Below are 16,629 nucleotides of genomic sequence, written 5' to 3'. Positions count from 1 at the left end.
AGTGTTACGATCTTGGCTTGCTGCAACCTCCTCCTCCCAGGTTCAAGCAATTCTTGTGTCAGCCTCCCAAGTAGCTGGAATTACAGGTGTGTGCCACCACATCCAGCTAATTTTTGTATTTTTAGTAGAGATGGGGTTTTGCCATACTGGCCAGGCTGGTCTTGAACTCCTGACCTCAGGTGATCCACCTGCCTCGGCTCCCAAAGTGCTGGAATTACAGGCATGAGCCACCACGCCCGGCCCATAATGATGATTCTTAATTTACTAAACGTAAAACAGGATAACTCCTTCTCTTTTGCTCATCTTCAGGATAGAAGTTTTACTGTGGCTGTTTACATGCTGGTGGTCAGAAACGGACAGAGGGTCTGGGAGTACTTAGCAAGACTTCGTTCTCATCGCAAAAGCATTCGAAGTCTCCTGTTTGGGGTTTACCTGGACAGCAATGAACCTAGACTGCTGAGCCTTGGGACAGACAGGCTCTTGGTGAGCTATTTACTTTTCGTTGACCTGGTCACCAGGACTGTGTCTCACTCTTGTGACATCCCTGGCATATTGCATAGAGCCAGGCGCACAGTATGTGTGTTTGTTGGAGAAAATGAGTGCACAGTGAAGGATCACAAACCTCTCCAGGTTAGCATTTTGCCTTAACGTGCCTGGGACACCACCTGGGCATTCCTGTTCTGGACGAGGAGGCTTCTGGGCAGCAACAAGTCAGAAGGCAGGGAGCGGGGAGTTCCCCACAGTGTGGGAAGCAGCTGGCCTTGCCTCCCAGTGAGCACGGGGAGGGCCGACACTCACTAACACTGTCTTCATGTCCAGCAGTTGGGGCCAGGCTGCTACCTAAATATGAAAACTAGGAGATGTTGTGAGATAAGAGGAAAAGGTAGGGACAGTGGCAAATGCGATATTACAGGGTCAGGTGAAATGGATTCAAAATCAACCAGTCAGTGTATCTGTCTGTTTTTCCTTCCTTCTTCCCTCCCTCCTTTCCTCTCCCCATCTCTGCCTCCCTCCCTTCCTTCCTTCCCTTTCTTCTTCCCTCCCTCCCCCACCCCTCCCTTCTTTCTCTTGCCTTCCTTCCTTTATTCAGTTTATCCATTCATTCATCCATCTGTCCATCCATCCATCTATCCATCCGTCTGTCCGTCCATCCATCTATCCATCCGTCTGTCCATCCATCCATCCATCCATCTATCTATTCTGCCCTGCCCACGAAAACATACCTGTATGGACCCAGTTCAACGCCTGCTGATTTGCGACTGCCAAGTGCTGGGCTGAGATTTAGATATGAATTAGTTCCTAAGATAATAAGTGACACAGTATAACAGAACTGTAAGATGTCAGGTGTGGGAGTCAGCTGGATCTAAATTTGAGTTTTTGAATTTTTACTCTGCCACTTTTTAGCTATGTGACCTTGGATAAGCCACTCTGACCATCCTTGAACATCTCTTTTCTCATCTGTAAAATGGGCACAACAGTACTCCTTTGCAGGGAAGTTCTGAGGATGACATGACAGACATTTTTAGAGCACTCAGTTCATTGTCTTCCGGATAGTGAATTCTCAGTATTGATGACTTAGTGTCAGTTCTAGGCAAGTCTTCTGTTAGGAGACCTGATACCATATCCCGGAGAACAGCACTGTTGGCTGATAATTATAAAGGCTGTCACCCAAGAGCTTGGGGCTCCTTAGCTGAGCCTTTAATTTGGCTCGGTCCTCACGTGTGTCCATCTGGACTCCTCTGCAGATAGAGTATGATCTTCTCAGGAGCTACAAAGACTACCTGCAAGTCCTGGACATTCACCGCACAGACCAGGGCTGCTATCCCACCTGCATGGTCTGGTACCCACCACTCACCAGGGAACTCTTCCTGCTTATTTGCAACAGTGGCTACAAAGTGAAGCTTTTTAATGCTACCACCAAAATGTGCAGGTAAGCACCCGGAGCTTCCTATTGCAGGGGGTGTGGATCGAGTTCTCTGCCCCCAGCCTGTTTCAAGTCTCCACGCAGGGACCTGCAAGCAGCTTGGCTACTATCATCATCCTCTTTGCTTTGCAGAGGAGGAAACTGAGGCACAGATAACGTAAGTAATTCTCACCAAGGTCATGTGGCCCTGTGTGGAGGTGAGATGTGCAGAATCCAGGAAGGACACAGACCTGGGGCCCTGGGAAAGTTGCTGATGCTATCTCCTGTTCTCCTCTCATTAGGAAAAACATAGTTTTACCCGGCTACTAACAATTGTTTGATTTTTTCTTACTCTTGGGTCTCAAAGGAGTTGTAACTTTAATTGCTAGCACTCCTTTGTTTACACCCTGTGTGACAGGTACTGTTTTGGGTGCTGAAGACAAGGATGAAAACAAAACAGTTTCCATCACTGTGTAGTTTACATGTTGGTGGGGGGCAGGTGATGCAATAGCGTGAACAAGTAGCCAGGTAGTAGGTAGGTGGTAATCAGGTCTGTGCAAATTAAAAAAAAAAAGGAAAAAGCAGGATAAAAAGATGGGGAGGCAGGGAAGGCCTTGGAGAGCAGGGGACATCTGAGCATCTGAACAGAGACTTAAAGAAAGCGAGGGGCTGCCGCCCGGTTGGAGGAAAAACAGTGGATCAGCAAGGGCCAATGAGTGAAGATGGGGGGCGTCTAGGGTTCGGGAAATGCTGCGAAGGCTGGCGAGGCCAGAGTGGAATGGGCAAGGAGGGGGTGTGGGAGAGCGGGTCAGAGGTGCGGGCTGGTGCCTGGCACACGGCACCCTGGAGACTCCAGCTTTTTCCCAGGTAAGACGAGAGCTAGTGGAGGGTTTTGAGCAGAGGAATGACACGTTCTGATTGATTCTTTACAATGATGTCTGGTTTCTGTACAGAGAGCAGACTCTGGGGCGCAAAGGTAGAAGCAAGATTGGGGAAACTGGTGTAAGAGCTGATGGCGGCTTGGCCCTGAGGGCAGAAGGGAGGGGTCAGATTCTGGATGTGTCCTGCCGGCAAAGCGAAATGGAGGGAAAAGGAGGTGTGGGAGAAGACACCTCTTGAAGCCATTAGAATGGACTGGGCCTTTAAAGAGATGAGGGGGCAACGGAAGGAGAGCTTCGAGATACACCAGGGCTCAGACTGCACAAGGCAAGCTTCACATGCCTGCTTGGCATTCGGGTCGGAATCCATCAGGCTCTGGAGTGTGGAGGTCCTGGGAGAGGCTGGGCTGGAGTCAGGAGCACAGGATGGTGGAAGGCATGAAACGGGGAAGACACTAGCTGGGGAGCGGGGCATCCGCAGCCGTAGAGCAGGGCGTCCGCATCCGAGGAGCAGGGCATCCACCGCCTAGCATCCTAGAGCAGTGTCTCCTCCCTCCTGACACCATCCTGCACATGCACGTGGGCCCCTGTGCTTCGGCCCCTGTGAGCCCTCACAACAAACACCGTCATCCCGTTCCCTCATCCACAGCCCTGCTAAGTATTCTCCCACTGAAGAAGTTGGAAGGGAGAATGTTTCAGTGATCCACCACAGCCACCACCACTGCCACTGCCACTGCCACCACCACTGGAAGAAGGAAGTCAGGGAACTGGCCGCAGCTGGCTCAGGCTTGAGGACTATCATGGTTTTGAAATGTATGTCAGATAAGACAGGTCTTCAAAAGGCCAGAACCACCCGGGATGTTTTGTTGTCGTTGTTGTTGTTTTAAACAGTTCTTTCCCAGAAGGCACAAGAAAAAATGACTAAGAAATGCCATGTTTTATGGTAGAGAGAGAAATCCAGGACAATTTTCTTAAGCGATTAAAACACTCGAAAGCATGTGTAAAGAGGAGCTTTAGAAAGACTTCAGAGTCATTGTGCATAGTTTTTAATGAACACGTACTTTTTGGACAAAGAATATCTCTCGGATATGCGCAGTCCTAAGACACTGAAATGGCAGAGCTGGAGAATGAGGGCTGGCAGACCTGGGGCCTGAAGTTCCTGCTAATGGTCATTCACTGGAGGAAAGAGGCAGGAGGGACTTTTAGACACAAAGTTGGGAGCTTCTGCCTATTGATGATCAATCTGAAATTAGCATAAAGCATCTTAAAAAATTTTATCAAGGTGATACTCATGTAACATAAAATGAGCCATTTGAAAGTGAACAGTTCAGCCGGGCACGGTGGCTCACGCCTGTAATCCCAGCATTTTGGGAGGGGCCGAGGCGGATGGATCACCTGAGGTCAGGAGTTCGAGACCAGCCTGGCCAACATGGTGAAACCTCATCTCTACTAAAAATACAAAATTAGCCGGGCATGGTAACGGGCGCCTGTAATCCCAGCTACTCTGGAGGCTGAAGTAGGAGAATCGTTTGAACCTGGGAGGTGGAGGTTGCAGTGAGGCGGGATTGCACCAACCACTTTACTCCAGCCTGGGTGACAGAGCAAGACTCTGTCTTAAAAAAAAAAAAAAAGAAAGAAACAGTTCCATGGCATTTAGTACTCACAGTGCTGTGTAACCCCCACTCTAGCTTCAGAGCATTTCCATCATTCCAGAATAAAAGCCCTTGAATAAAGCATCTTTTAAGCTGTAGGAATAAGGAAGCCTCATAACTGTGGCTTAATTGGGAAGGAATTGTCTTTTCATGATAAATCCAAAAGAATTTAAAAATGCATTTAAAAAATATTTGAAAGAACATGAAAAGGCAGTTCACAGGAAAAGGCCAATAAACCTATGAGCAGATGCTCACTAGCATGTCAAAGATGCAAATGAAAACAAGATATCATTTTTTCACCAATCAGATTAGCAAAGATAAAAATGATTGATAGTGCTTAGCGTTGGCAAGAGGCTAGGGAAACGGGCACTCTCATCCGCTGCTGGGGGCGGGTGTGAATCAGTGTAACCTTTTGGGAAAGCAATTTTGTCACCCTCTATTAAATTTTATCATATCTTCTGACTTCTAGGAATGTAGCCCACAGAAGTACTCACACAGTATGCCAAGACATAAGTAAAAGGATGTCTTGTTTGAAAATATTTTTAAAAATGGAAACAATCCAAATGCCCATTAATAGGGGATTAGTTAAACGATGGCTTGTCAGTACACTGGAACACGATGCTGCTTTTAGAAAAGAAAAAAGGAGGAAGAGTAAGACAGCTCTCTGTGTAATGACATGGAAATATCTCAAAGATGTAATATGAGATAAAGCAAATTACCAATGAAACATGAATAGCATAATTCTATTTTTATATAAAATTATAATTACAAAAGAAATTCTTGAGTCATATACACCAAACTATTACTCACGATTATCTTGGGATAGGGCGCAGCAATGTGGAGATACAGATTTTCTCCTTCTTCTTCTTTTTTTTTTTTTTTTTGAGGCAGGGTCTCACTCTGTTGCCCACGCTGGAGTGCAGTGGCATGATCTCGGCTCACTGGCTCACTGCAGCCTCGACCTCCCAGGCTCAAACAATGCTCCCACCTTAGCCTCAGGCCGCCAAACCAGGCTAATTTTTTGTAGAGACAGGAAACTACTGTATTGCCCAGGCTGAACTCGAACTCCTAACCCCGAGCAATCCTCCCACCTTAGCCTCCCACAGTGCTGGGATTATGGGCATCAGCCACTGTGTTCTGCCCACGACCAGCGTCTTAAAACCTATGTTGAGATTTATGGAAATTTTTTTTTTTTTTTTTTTTTAGATAGAGTCTCGCTCTGCCGCCCAGGCTGGAGTACTGTGGCCCGATCTCGGCTCACTGCAAGCTCCGCCTCCCGGGTTCACGCCATTCTCCTGCCTCAGCCTCCCGAGTAGCTGGGACTACAGGCGTCCGCCACATCGCCCGGCTAGTTTTTTGTATTTTTTAGTAGAGACGGGGTTTCACCGTGTTAGCCAGGATGGTCTCGATCTCCTGACCTCGTGATCCGCCCGTCTCGGCCTCCCAAAGTGCTGGGATTACAGGCTTGAGCCACTGCGCCCGGCCAGATTTATGGAATTTTAAAAACTCAACTATTCTCTTCTCTTTGCTTCGCTTCACTTTTCTCTTTTCTTTTCCTTCTTCCTTTTGATGCAGTCTCGCTCTGTCGCCCCGGATGAAGTGCGGTAGCATGATTTCACCTCACTACAACCTCCACCTCCCAGGTTCAAGCGATTCTCATGCCTCAGCCTCCTGAGTAGCTGGGACTACAGGCGCCTGCCACCACATCTAGCTAATTTTTGTATTTTTAGTAGAGACGGAGTTTCACCATATTGGCCAGGCTGGTCTCAAACTCCTGATCTTGTGATCTGCCTGCCTCAGCCTCCCAAAGGGCTGGGATTACAGGCGTGAGGCACTGCGCCCAGCCCGGCCGAAGAATCTTAAAACCTATGTTGAGATTTGTGGAATTTAAAAAACTTTCTCTTTCTGCCTTCAGAAAGACGCTTATGGGGCCAGCTTATGGTTCCCCTATTGAGCAAACACAAGTCCTCCCAGTGAGAAGCACGGCAGAGCTACAGAAACGCTACTTGGTGTTTATTAACAGAGACAAGGTAACAGCACTCTCTTCTCCAGCTCTGGGACTTGACTCTGTGTGTCATGAGCAGCAGTGATTACCAAAGATCAGGAGACTCAGAGAGTTCTGGGTTTATAGCCAAGCCCAACTGCTTCCACCCCGGTCAGCTGTGATACTGAAAATTGCCCTTGATGAGTTAGGAAGACTCTTGGGAGACATTTCTGAGCAGAGTTACTGCATTTTCTATATTCCCAGTGAAGATACCTGGGCCACCAAAGGATTTTCCTTCTTATTTATTTACGTGGGAAAACTCTTATAAAAATATGCAAATTGGCTAGGCGCAGTGGCTCACACGTGTAATCCCAGCACTTTGGGAGGCCGAGGCGGGTGGATCACGAGGTCAGGAAATCAAGACCATCCTGGCTAACATGGTGAAACCCCGTCTCTACTAGAAATACAAAAAAAATTAGCCAGGCGAGGTGGCACACGCCTGTAGTCCCAGCTACTCAGGAGGCTGAGGCAGGAGAATGGCGTGAACCTGGGAGGCAGAGCTTGCAGTGAGCCGAGATTGCACCACTGCACTCCAGCCTGGGCGACAGAGCCAGACTCTGTCTCAAAAAAAAGAAGTGTAAAGTCATAGGTTGTGAGATTTATTCTGGGAAACCCGGGACAACTGACCACGAAGGCAGGGAGGAAAGCTTCCCTTCTGTGTATCTGTTCGAGCTGTGCGAGGGCCCCTACCAGAGCTGGTGTGTGTGGATGCCCAGCTACATTATATGTGGCTCTCACCCTCAGAGATGGGTCCAGACACACAGGTTCTTCTGGCACACAGATCTGGAGGTGACATGTGATTGTGCCAGGCCTCTCGGGCCCAGCTACCTGAGTCTGAATATCCAATTATGTGTTCCTTTCTAGGTTGGACTTCAGATCTTACCAGTTGACGGCAATCCACATAAGACATCTGCTATTGTTTGTCACCCAAACGGGGTGGCTGGCATGGCCGTTTCCTGTGATGGCCGCTACGCCTTCACCGCAGGAGGGCACGATCGCTCCGTGGTGCAGTGGAAAATCACCTTAAGGTACACAATGGGGCGAGAAGGAAGGTATCAAGTGGAAACTCCGTTTCACTCAGCAACAGTGATAGACACTGAACCCTACTGTGTGCCAGGTACTGTGCTAGGATGTCACAGGGCCTGGCCCTCAGGTTGCTCCCCGGTGGCATCGCTTACATTACTCTGCAGACGGGAGTTACTGTCCTGTTCCATGGACCAATGGTGTTTGCAGTTCAGGCAATGTGACAGCACCTTGGGGTCACCCCTGCTCCCTCAAATGCTTCTCCCTCTGCTCTGCATATCCACACCTGCTAGAAAGATCTAGGCTGACCCTCCAAAGCATGCACTACGGAAATAGTAAGAGGATCATTTGACGTGGGTATTTTCGGCTCCTCCTCTCACCCTCCCTGCTCTGAACGGAGAACCTCTGCCTGAGGCGAGGCTGGAGAATTCTAGAGTTGAACATTGGAGAGTATGTGGACTTTGAGGTGAAAGGGGTAATATGAGTTTGAATATGGGACTACTCTCTACTGGTTATGGGGCCTAGGGCAAGCTTCTTAACATCCCTGGTCTTTAGAGTCCTTGCCTGCGAAGTGGGGTGATAATAGGGACTTCTGTAGGATCCCTGTAAAGATCATGTAGTTTAATATGGGAAAAGCACCTAGCACAGAGCGAAGTACTCAGCAAGTGAATGATTTCCTTTCTTCTCTTCTTCCTGTAAGGGCATTTGCTTATGAGCTCAGGATCTTCCCTAATAAAGAGGGGACAAGCACCCACACTGTCCTCTCATCTACCCAAATTCAGCGTGCTGCCGCAGGGCAGGGTCATCCACGTGGCAGCCGGTTCCTGTTCCTGACCACTTCTCCAAGCCCCTGCGCTGCCTGTGGCTCGCCTGGGCCTCTCTCCTGGCAGTGTGACGTTGAGGAGCAAAAACAGCTCAGAGGCACCTTCCTTCCTCACAGAACAAACCTGATTCCTGGCTGCCAGCACAGTGTACCCCCTGCCATCTGCCAAGTGCACATCTTTCTCTTTATGGCGGATATTGAAGCTTCTACTCTTAACCTGAATATGAGCAAAAATAGCCAGTTAAATCTGCTTTGGAACCACGGTGTTTGAGATTGCACTTGCAGCTCTGACTTCCACCCCGCCTTCACCTGAGACAGCAGGTCATGGCAACTTGGGGATTTAGGAGCTGGAGGTGAACTCTCCCATTGAAAAGGGATCATGGCCTTAGAATGGCTGCCTGGTTTCTTGCTCCCTGGCTTGTTGCCTGGAACCATAGGGACAAGGCACACCTTGTGGGGACAAGCAGAACCTTCCTTTCTATTTGTTGTTGTTGTTGAGACAGGGTCTGACTCGGTCGCTCAGGCTGTAGTACAGAGGAGTGATCATGGCTCACTGCAGCCTTGAACTCCTGGGCTCAAACGATTCTCCTGCCTCAGCCTCCTGAGTAGCTGGGACCATAGGCACATGCCACCGTGCCTGGCTAACTTTTAAAAAATTATTTTTTTGTTGATAGAGAGTCTCACCAAGCCTAGGCTGGTCTTGAACTCATGGGCTCAAGCCTTGGCCACCCAAAGTGTTGGGATTACAGATGTGAGCCACTGTACCCGGCTAGAACATTTTAAAATGTTTGTTTTCTTCTCAGTCATCTTGGGATCTGGAATGGTAGAAATTTAAGAAAAAGAAAAAAAGATCTCTGCTTTCCAATAGCTTTCGCCTGGCCAGAGTCCAGGCTTCTGAGAATTTCAATTTAATCTGTGGTGGGGACAAAGGATCATTATAAACTAATTAGCACTTCATTGCTGCTTCTGGTGACTTAATATGATCAGCACTTCACTAACGGAAAGAAATGTAAAAACCTAAACAAGTAACTAACAAAATTTCCTACTAGAGTTACCGATCATGAGTTGTAGGGGAGATAAAGATGATAAATCCCCTCACGTTCGATCATTTCAGTCAGTGCCCCCCTTGGCCCCAACTGCTACCATCACAGTCCATGGCACTTGTGCCCCAGGAGAGCCTCTTCCATCCCTCTCTCAGGGTTCATTCCGCACGCCCCTTCTTCTCCCCTTCCATGCTAGCATGCCACCCTTTCTCCTCTCCTTGTCTGGCATCTGTTTCAAAATCCCGCATTACTTTTTTGTGCTCAGCCTCCCTGCCTCCTGTCATCTTGCTGCCCTGCTCAGCCAAGAGCAGAGAGACCCTGATTTGAATCCTAGCTAGTCACTACCTGCTTGCTGGATGACGCCAGCCAAGTCCCTTCACTTCTCGGAGCCTCAGTTCCTCCAGCTGTTAAATGGGGCTCCTCCCACCAAGTTGAGACCATTCCTCCTCCGCCTCCTGCAGGGAGCGTTGACAGAGCACCTACTGTGTGCTTGCCACAGGGCTCAGAACTCTAGCTCCTTCCCAGAAGTACTGTGTGGATTGCTGGGCACAGAGCAGGTTTTCAGTCAGTGTCATTTCCCTTTTCTGCCCTAATGACCTCTTTTCTGTTGCAAGTGTTAGAAACACAATTTAGGCAAAAGGGAACATAGGAGAAGGTCATTGGGATCGCATGTAGCTACACCGCAGGAAGGTCATGGACAGTGGCACACTTGTGCCCGCAGCACTTGCTGTCCTCTTGGCCCTGCTGTTGGCTTCATTCTCTGCAGAACTGGGTTTCCTTACTCAGCAGGAAGATGGCCGCCCACAGTTCCCAGATTTCACAAATTAGAGCTCTCACCACAGACAGAAGGCGTCTCTTTCCCAGCTTGGGTTGGAGAAATCCCAGTGCAGCCCCCAGTCCCCTCTGGGGTCAGTTGATGGTGGCCAGGAGGCAGGGGATGTAGTGGAACTTTGAACACCGGGGCCGGGAGCCGCAGGCTATTCCCGGAGGACCAGGAGCTCTTGCCAGCCTTTCCCCTCAGGGGCTCCTGGTGGGGACAGGCTCCTCTCTGTCACTTCCGGTCTTTACCTGGCCCAGCTCCAGAGTCACGTGGCAAAAGTGGCCTTGCCACTCATGGAGCTTGTCGGGATCGGGCCTGGGCCTGGCCTGGAGGCCACAGAGAGGGAGCCCTCTCGGCTGGACACTTGCCTCCATGGCCTAATATTTGAGCTGAGAAGTGGGGAAGACACAGTCCTTCTGGAGGGGCCCTCAGGCACCCCTGGAGAATACCCAGGTTCCTCAGACCTTAAGCCAACCTGTGGGTTTATGCATGCCTCGGTGAGAGGACCCAGGACAGTGCATAGCAAACTCTTCCTAAGAAAGGTGTAGGTGCGGCTGATACCCATTTTCCACGGCTGCAACAATCCCAACCACTTGTGCTGAGTTTTCTCAGGGCCGGGGCCTGCACTGAGTGAGTTCCACGCATCATCTGATTTCATCCTCAGCCATCCTGGGAGAGGGCACCACTATTATCCCCATCGAACATACCAAGAAGCTAACACCAAGGGGTCCGATGACTGCCCAACAATGGAGGAGGCAGTGGGGCTGGGATTCACAGCCAGGGCTTTCTAAGTCCACCCCACACCTTAACAAACATTCATTACAGGAGGAAAATAAAGAACTTTGCCTCCAATCCTTGTGATATGGTTTGGCTCTGTGTTCCTATCCAGATCTCATCTTGAACTGTACTCTGATAATTCCCATGTGTTGTGGGAGGGACCTGGCGGGAGATGGTTGGACTGGTTGGGGGGTGGTTTCCCCCATGCTGTTCTAGTGGTAGTGAATAAGTCTCATGAGATCTGATGGTTCGATAAGGGGAAATCTGTCTCACTTGGCTCTCGTTCTCTCTTGCCACCACCATGTGAGACGCGCCTTTCACCTTCTGCCATGATTGTGAGGCCTCCTCAGCCATGTGAAACTGTGAGTCAAATAAACCTCTTTCTTTTGTAAACTGTGCAGTCTCAGGTATGTCTTTATCAGCAGCCTGAAAATGGACTAATACAGCACACTGGTACCAGTAAAATGGGGTACTGCTGAAAAGATACCTGAAAATGTGGAAGTGACCTTGGAACTGGGTAACAGGCAGAGGTTGGAACAGTTTGGAGGGCTCAGAAGAAGACAGGAAGATGTGGGAAAGTTTGGAACTTCCTAGAGACTTGTTGAATGGCTTTAGCCAAAAGCCTGATAGTGCTTTGGACTAAGGTCCAGGTTGAGGTGGTCTCAGATGGAGATGAGGAACTTGTTGGGAACTGGAGCAAAAGTGACTCTGTTACGTTTTAGCAAAGAGACTGGTGGCATTTTGCCCCGTCCTAGAGATTTGTGGAACTTTGAACTTGAGAGAGATGATTTAAGGTATCTGGTGGGTGAATTTTTTTTTTTTTTTTTTTTTTTTGATGGAGTCTCGCTCTGTCACACAGGCTGGAGTGCAATGGCACAATTTTGGCTCACTGCAACCTCTGCCTCCTGGGTTCAAGCGATTCTCCTGCCTCAGCCTCCTGAGTAGCTGGGACCACAGGTGTGTGCCACCACACTTGGCTAATTTTTTGTATTTTTAGTAGAGAAAGGGTTTCACTGTGTTAGCCAGGGTGGTCTCAATCTCCCGACCTCGTGATCTACCTGCCTCGGCCTCCCAAAGTGCTGGGAATACAGGCATGAGCCACCACTCCCGGCCTCTGGCGGAGGAAATTTCTAAGCAGCAAAGCATTCGGGAGGTAACTTGGGTGCTGTTAAAGGCATTCAGTTTTATGAAGAAAGCAGAGCATAAAAATTAGGAAAATTTGCAGCCTGACTGTGACAGAAAAGAAAAACCCATTTTCTGAGGAGAAATTCAAACTGGCTGCAGAAATTTGCATATGTAACCACTAGCCAAATGTTAATCCCCAAGACAATGGGGAAAATGTCTCCAGGGCATCTCAGACATCTTCATGGCAGCCCCTCCCATCGCAGTCCTGGAGGCCTTTGTTTTGACCAGGTTTATTGGGACAAGCCCAGGGTCCCCATGCTGTGTGCTGCTTAGGGACTTGGTGCCCTGCATCCCAGCTACTCCAGTCATGGCTGAAAGGGGCCAATGTAGAGCTCGGGCTGTCGCTTCAGAGAGTGCAAGCTCCAAGCCTTGGCAGCTTTCATGTGGTGCTGAACCAGCAAGTCCACAGAAGTCAAGAATTGGGGTTTGGGAACCTCTGCCTAGATTTCAGAAGATGTATGGAAACACCTTGATGCCCAGGCAGAAGTTTGTTGCAGGTGTGGGGCCCTCATGGAGAACCTCTGCTAGGGCAGTGTGGAAGGGAAATGTGGGGTCAGAGGGCCCACACAGAGTCTCTACTGGGGCACTGCCTAGTGGAGCTGTGAGAACAGGGCCACCATCCTCCAGACCTCAGAATGGTAGATCTGCTGACAGCTTGCACCGTTTGCCTGGAAAAGTCATAGACACCAAATGCCAGCCCATGAAAGCAGCCAGGAGGGAGGCTGTACCCTGCAAAGCCACAGGGATGGAACTGCCCAAGACCATGGGAACCCACCTCTTGCCTCAGCGTGACCTGGATATAAGACATGGAATCAAAGGAGATCATTTTGGAGCTTTAAGATTTGACTGCCCTGCTGGATTTCAGACTTGCTTGGGGCCTGTAGCCCCTTTGTTTTGGCCAATTCCTCCCATTTGGAATGGCTGTATTTACCCAATTCCTGTATCTCCATTCTATCTAGGAAGTAATTAACTTGCTTTTGATTTTACAGGTGAAAGGGACTTGCCTGTCTCAGATGAGACTTCGGACTGTGGACTTTTAAGTGAATGTGAATTGAGTTAAGACTTTGGGGGACTGTTGGGAAGTCATGATTGGTTTTGAAATATGAGGACATGAGATTTGGGAGGGGTCAGGGTGGAATGATATGGTTTGACTCTGTGCCTCCACCCAAATCTCATCTTGAATTGCACTACCATAATTCCCGCATGTTGTGGGAGGGAGCTGGTGTGAGATGGTTGGATCATGGGGGCAGTTTCCCCTATGCTGTTCTCATGGTAGTGAATAAGTCTCATGAGATCTGATGGTTTGATAAGGGGAAACCCGATTCACTTGGGCTCTCATTCTCTCTCTTGCCACCGCCATGTGAGACATGCCTTTCACCTTCTGCCGTAATTGTGAGGCCTCCCCCGCCATGTGAAACTGTAAGTCCAATAAACCTCTTTCTTTTGTAAATTGCCCAGTCTCAGTTATGTTTTTATTAGCAGCATGAAAACAGACTAGTATACCGGGTATGCATTTATTAATTCTTACAACAATGCTGCGAGGCAGAATCTTCTCATTTTATAATGGAGGACACTGATGCCAGGGAGGTCAAGTCACCTCCCCAGAGTCACACAGCCTGCCAGGGGCAGAGCCGGGACTTGCACACATGTCTGTGTGACTCCACACTCTGGACACTTCCCCACTTCCCCACTGTGGTCTACGTGAGGTGTGTTTGATGTCACAGCAAAGAGGCTAATCGCCCGATTAGCAGTAATCCAGTTAGTGGATTATTAGAATGATTTCTGATGATTAGCCTTTTGTAGGAGGCAAAGTTGGTCTCATACAAAAGTAGGTTTTCTTACCATTGAAAGGGCCTATTTTTGGAAAATCTGACCTTGTGTTAGAGAGCAGAGGGTTATTTTTATCTGACTGGCATGGGTCCCTGTGGTCTCCTGAGTTTTTATGGAAGCAATTAGTGTTGGCAGTCCACTTGTATAATATCCCATTCTTTTGACTCTGATAGTTTGTGGATCTAAAGTTGCGGGTAAGGCTCCTCTGTCTGGGAGGATTGTGGTTTCAGGACACAGATGCCTCCCCCACCCCCAGGAGACACATGTTCCCCAAAGATTGCAGACAAATTGCTAAGCACCTGCCCTGTCATCACCAAGAGAATATCACCATGATTAAGGCGGGTGCCCTCTACCTCTGAGTTCCACGCTTGAAATGGAATTTTCTGGTTTTGGTTTCATTTTAAAGGACCTTTTCTTAACAAGTGTGTAGAGACCCTCACTGTATCTGCGCTGTGATACCCTTCAGAGGGCCGCAGTGCTGTGCGGACCACCTTCTGAGCCATGCTCACGCTTGAGCGCTTTCTAATAGGGACATTTCTGTTGTTGTTCCAGTGTCCTGGAGGCAGCGGTTTCTCTTGGGGGTGAAGACTTGACCCCATTCTATGGTCTGCTGTCTGGTGGCCGGGAAGGAAAATTCTACAGGGTAATTGTCCCTAGAGTAAACACTTCCTGGTAACATCTAGTTAAGTTTGTAAAGCAAATGTGCCCGGGGTTAACCTTCTTGCTTTATTCTGAAGCTTTGTTCCCCCATTGAGCTTAAAATGTACTTTCTAGAAAACGTCCTTGAAGTGTTCATGGATGCCTTCAGACTGAAGCCTAAACGTGTGTTGTGTTTCCATTCTATTCCTGTGTAGGAGCTAGAAGACTACTTCTACTATTCTCAGCTCCGCAGTCAAGGCATCGACACGATGGAGACCAGAAAGGTGTCAGAATACATTTGCCTGTCAGAGCTTCCTTTTGTCATGAGAGCCATTGGCTTTTACCCGTCTGAAGAGAAGGTAGGGAGAATGAAAACAAGAGCAGCAACGGGATGTGCTATTTATAAAAAACAACCTCTGGGAACAAACATTATAGGTCAAAGCAAAAATTGCACATTTTTCTTGCATAAATGGATCAGAAAGACGGTTCTGGGCATTTCAGATGCACTCCTAAGTAACTGCCTTATGGTAGAGATATGCTATTTTTTTTTTTTTAGATGGAGTCTTGCTCTGTCGCCCAAGCTGGAGTGCAGTGGTGCGATCTTGGCTCACTGCAACTCCACCTCCTGGGTTCATGCCATTCTCCTGCCTCAACCTCCTGAGTAGTTGGGACTACAGGTGCCCGCCACCACGCCTGGCTAATTTTTTTGTGTTTTTATTAGAGATGGAGTTTCACTGTGTTAACCAGGATGGTCTCGATCTCCTGACCTCATGATCCGCCCGCCTTGGCCCCAAAAAGTGCTGGGATTACAGGCGTGAGCCACTGCGCCCAGCCAAGATATGCTGTTTCTAAAAAGCACGCTCCTCATGGAAGTTCAGCGTTGGTTAGAGCATGGGTCTTGCAACCATGGTGTTGAATTGGACAGACTGGGGCTGCCGTCTCAGCCCTGCCCCTTGCTGAGTGAGGACCAGCCTCATAGGATTTTTTTCTCTTTTTTTGAGGTGGAGTCTTCCTTTGTCGCCCAGGTTGGACTGCAGTGGCACAATCTTGGCTCACTGCAACCTCCACCTCCTAGGTTCAAGCGATTCTCCTGGCTCAGACTTCTGAGGAGCTGGGATTACAGGCTCCCACCACCATGCCCGGCTAATTTTTGTATTTTTAGTAGAGACGGGGTTTCACCATGTTGGTCAGACTGGTCTCAAACTCCTGACCTGAAGTGATCCCCCCGCCTCAACCTCCCAAAGTGCTGGGATTACAGGCATGAGCGACCGCGCCCGGCCAGCCTCATAGGATTTGAGGAGGGGATTGATGCCTACGCAGCCCTGGGCATGGTGCTGGGTGCACAGGAAGAGCTCAGGGAAGGGAGGGAGTTATTATCATCATTGTTATTCTCACTGTCTAGTTGCTCTTAACCTAGCAGATGTTAATGGGGCACCTTTGGGAAGTGGGTGCTTGTCTGGGCTGTGGAGCACGGAGGGTGCAGCCATCCCTCATGACCGTGCCGCAAAAGCACCCCCAGATGCAAGGAGCCCCAAGCAGGGTCAAGAAGCATCTCAGGGAAATGTTCCTCATGTAAACTATTGTTTAAAGTGCAGTTAAGCCAGGTGTGGCAGCTCACGCCTGTAATCCAAACACTTTGGGATACCAAGGCGGGAGGATCACTTGAGCCCAGGAGTTTGAGAGCAGCCAGGGTAACATAGGGAGATCCCATCTCTATCCCCATCCCCCCCAAAAAAATTGCCTGGTGTGGTGGCCTGTGCCTGTGGTCCCAGCTACTCAGGAGGCCATGGCAGGAGGATCACTTGAGCCCTGGAGGTGGAGGCTTCAGTGCCCGTGATTGTGCCACTGCACTCCAGCCTGGGAGACAGAGCGAGACCCTGTCTCAAAAAAATTAATGAATAAATAAAGTACAATTGATTGTGTTTCTTCTGACTTGAAATGTAGGCTGGGTGCAGTGGCTCACGCCTGTAATCCCAGCACTTCGGGAGGCTGAGGCAGGTGGATCACAAGGT

At 49.1% G+C, this 16,629-nt stretch overlaps 1 protein-coding gene across 1 annotated transcript in view; it reads left to right on the top strand.

Moving 5' to 3' along the window:
* WDR66 (WD repeat domain 66) overlaps positions 1-16,629 on the top strand; it is an 80,885-nt gene that overhangs the window by 42,312 nt on the left and 21,944 nt on the right. Inside the window, exons 12-17 of the mRNA XM_011948591.1 lie at positions 310-483; positions 1,746-1,930; positions 6,349-6,463; positions 7,342-7,505; positions 14,531-14,621; positions 14,833-14,976. Coding sequence (XP_011803981.1) covers positions 310-483; positions 1,746-1,930; positions 6,349-6,463; positions 7,342-7,505; positions 14,531-14,621; positions 14,833-14,976 — 873 coding nt within the window. The remainder of the gene's footprint in view (positions 1-309; positions 484-1,745; positions 1,931-6,348; positions 6,464-7,341; positions 7,506-14,530; positions 14,622-14,832; positions 14,977-16,629) is intronic.

The sequence above is a fragment of the Colobus angolensis genome, unplaced genomic scaffold, assembly GCF_000951035.1.
Source record: "Colobus angolensis palliatus isolate OR3802 unplaced genomic scaffold, Cang.pa_1.0 Scaffold28, whole genome shotgun sequence".
Lineage (NCBI taxonomy): Eukaryota > Metazoa > Chordata > Mammalia > Primates > Cercopithecidae > Colobus > Colobus angolensis.
The sequence above is the reverse complement of the archived record's forward strand: the minus strand, read 5'-3'. Positions and strand labels throughout refer to the sequence as shown.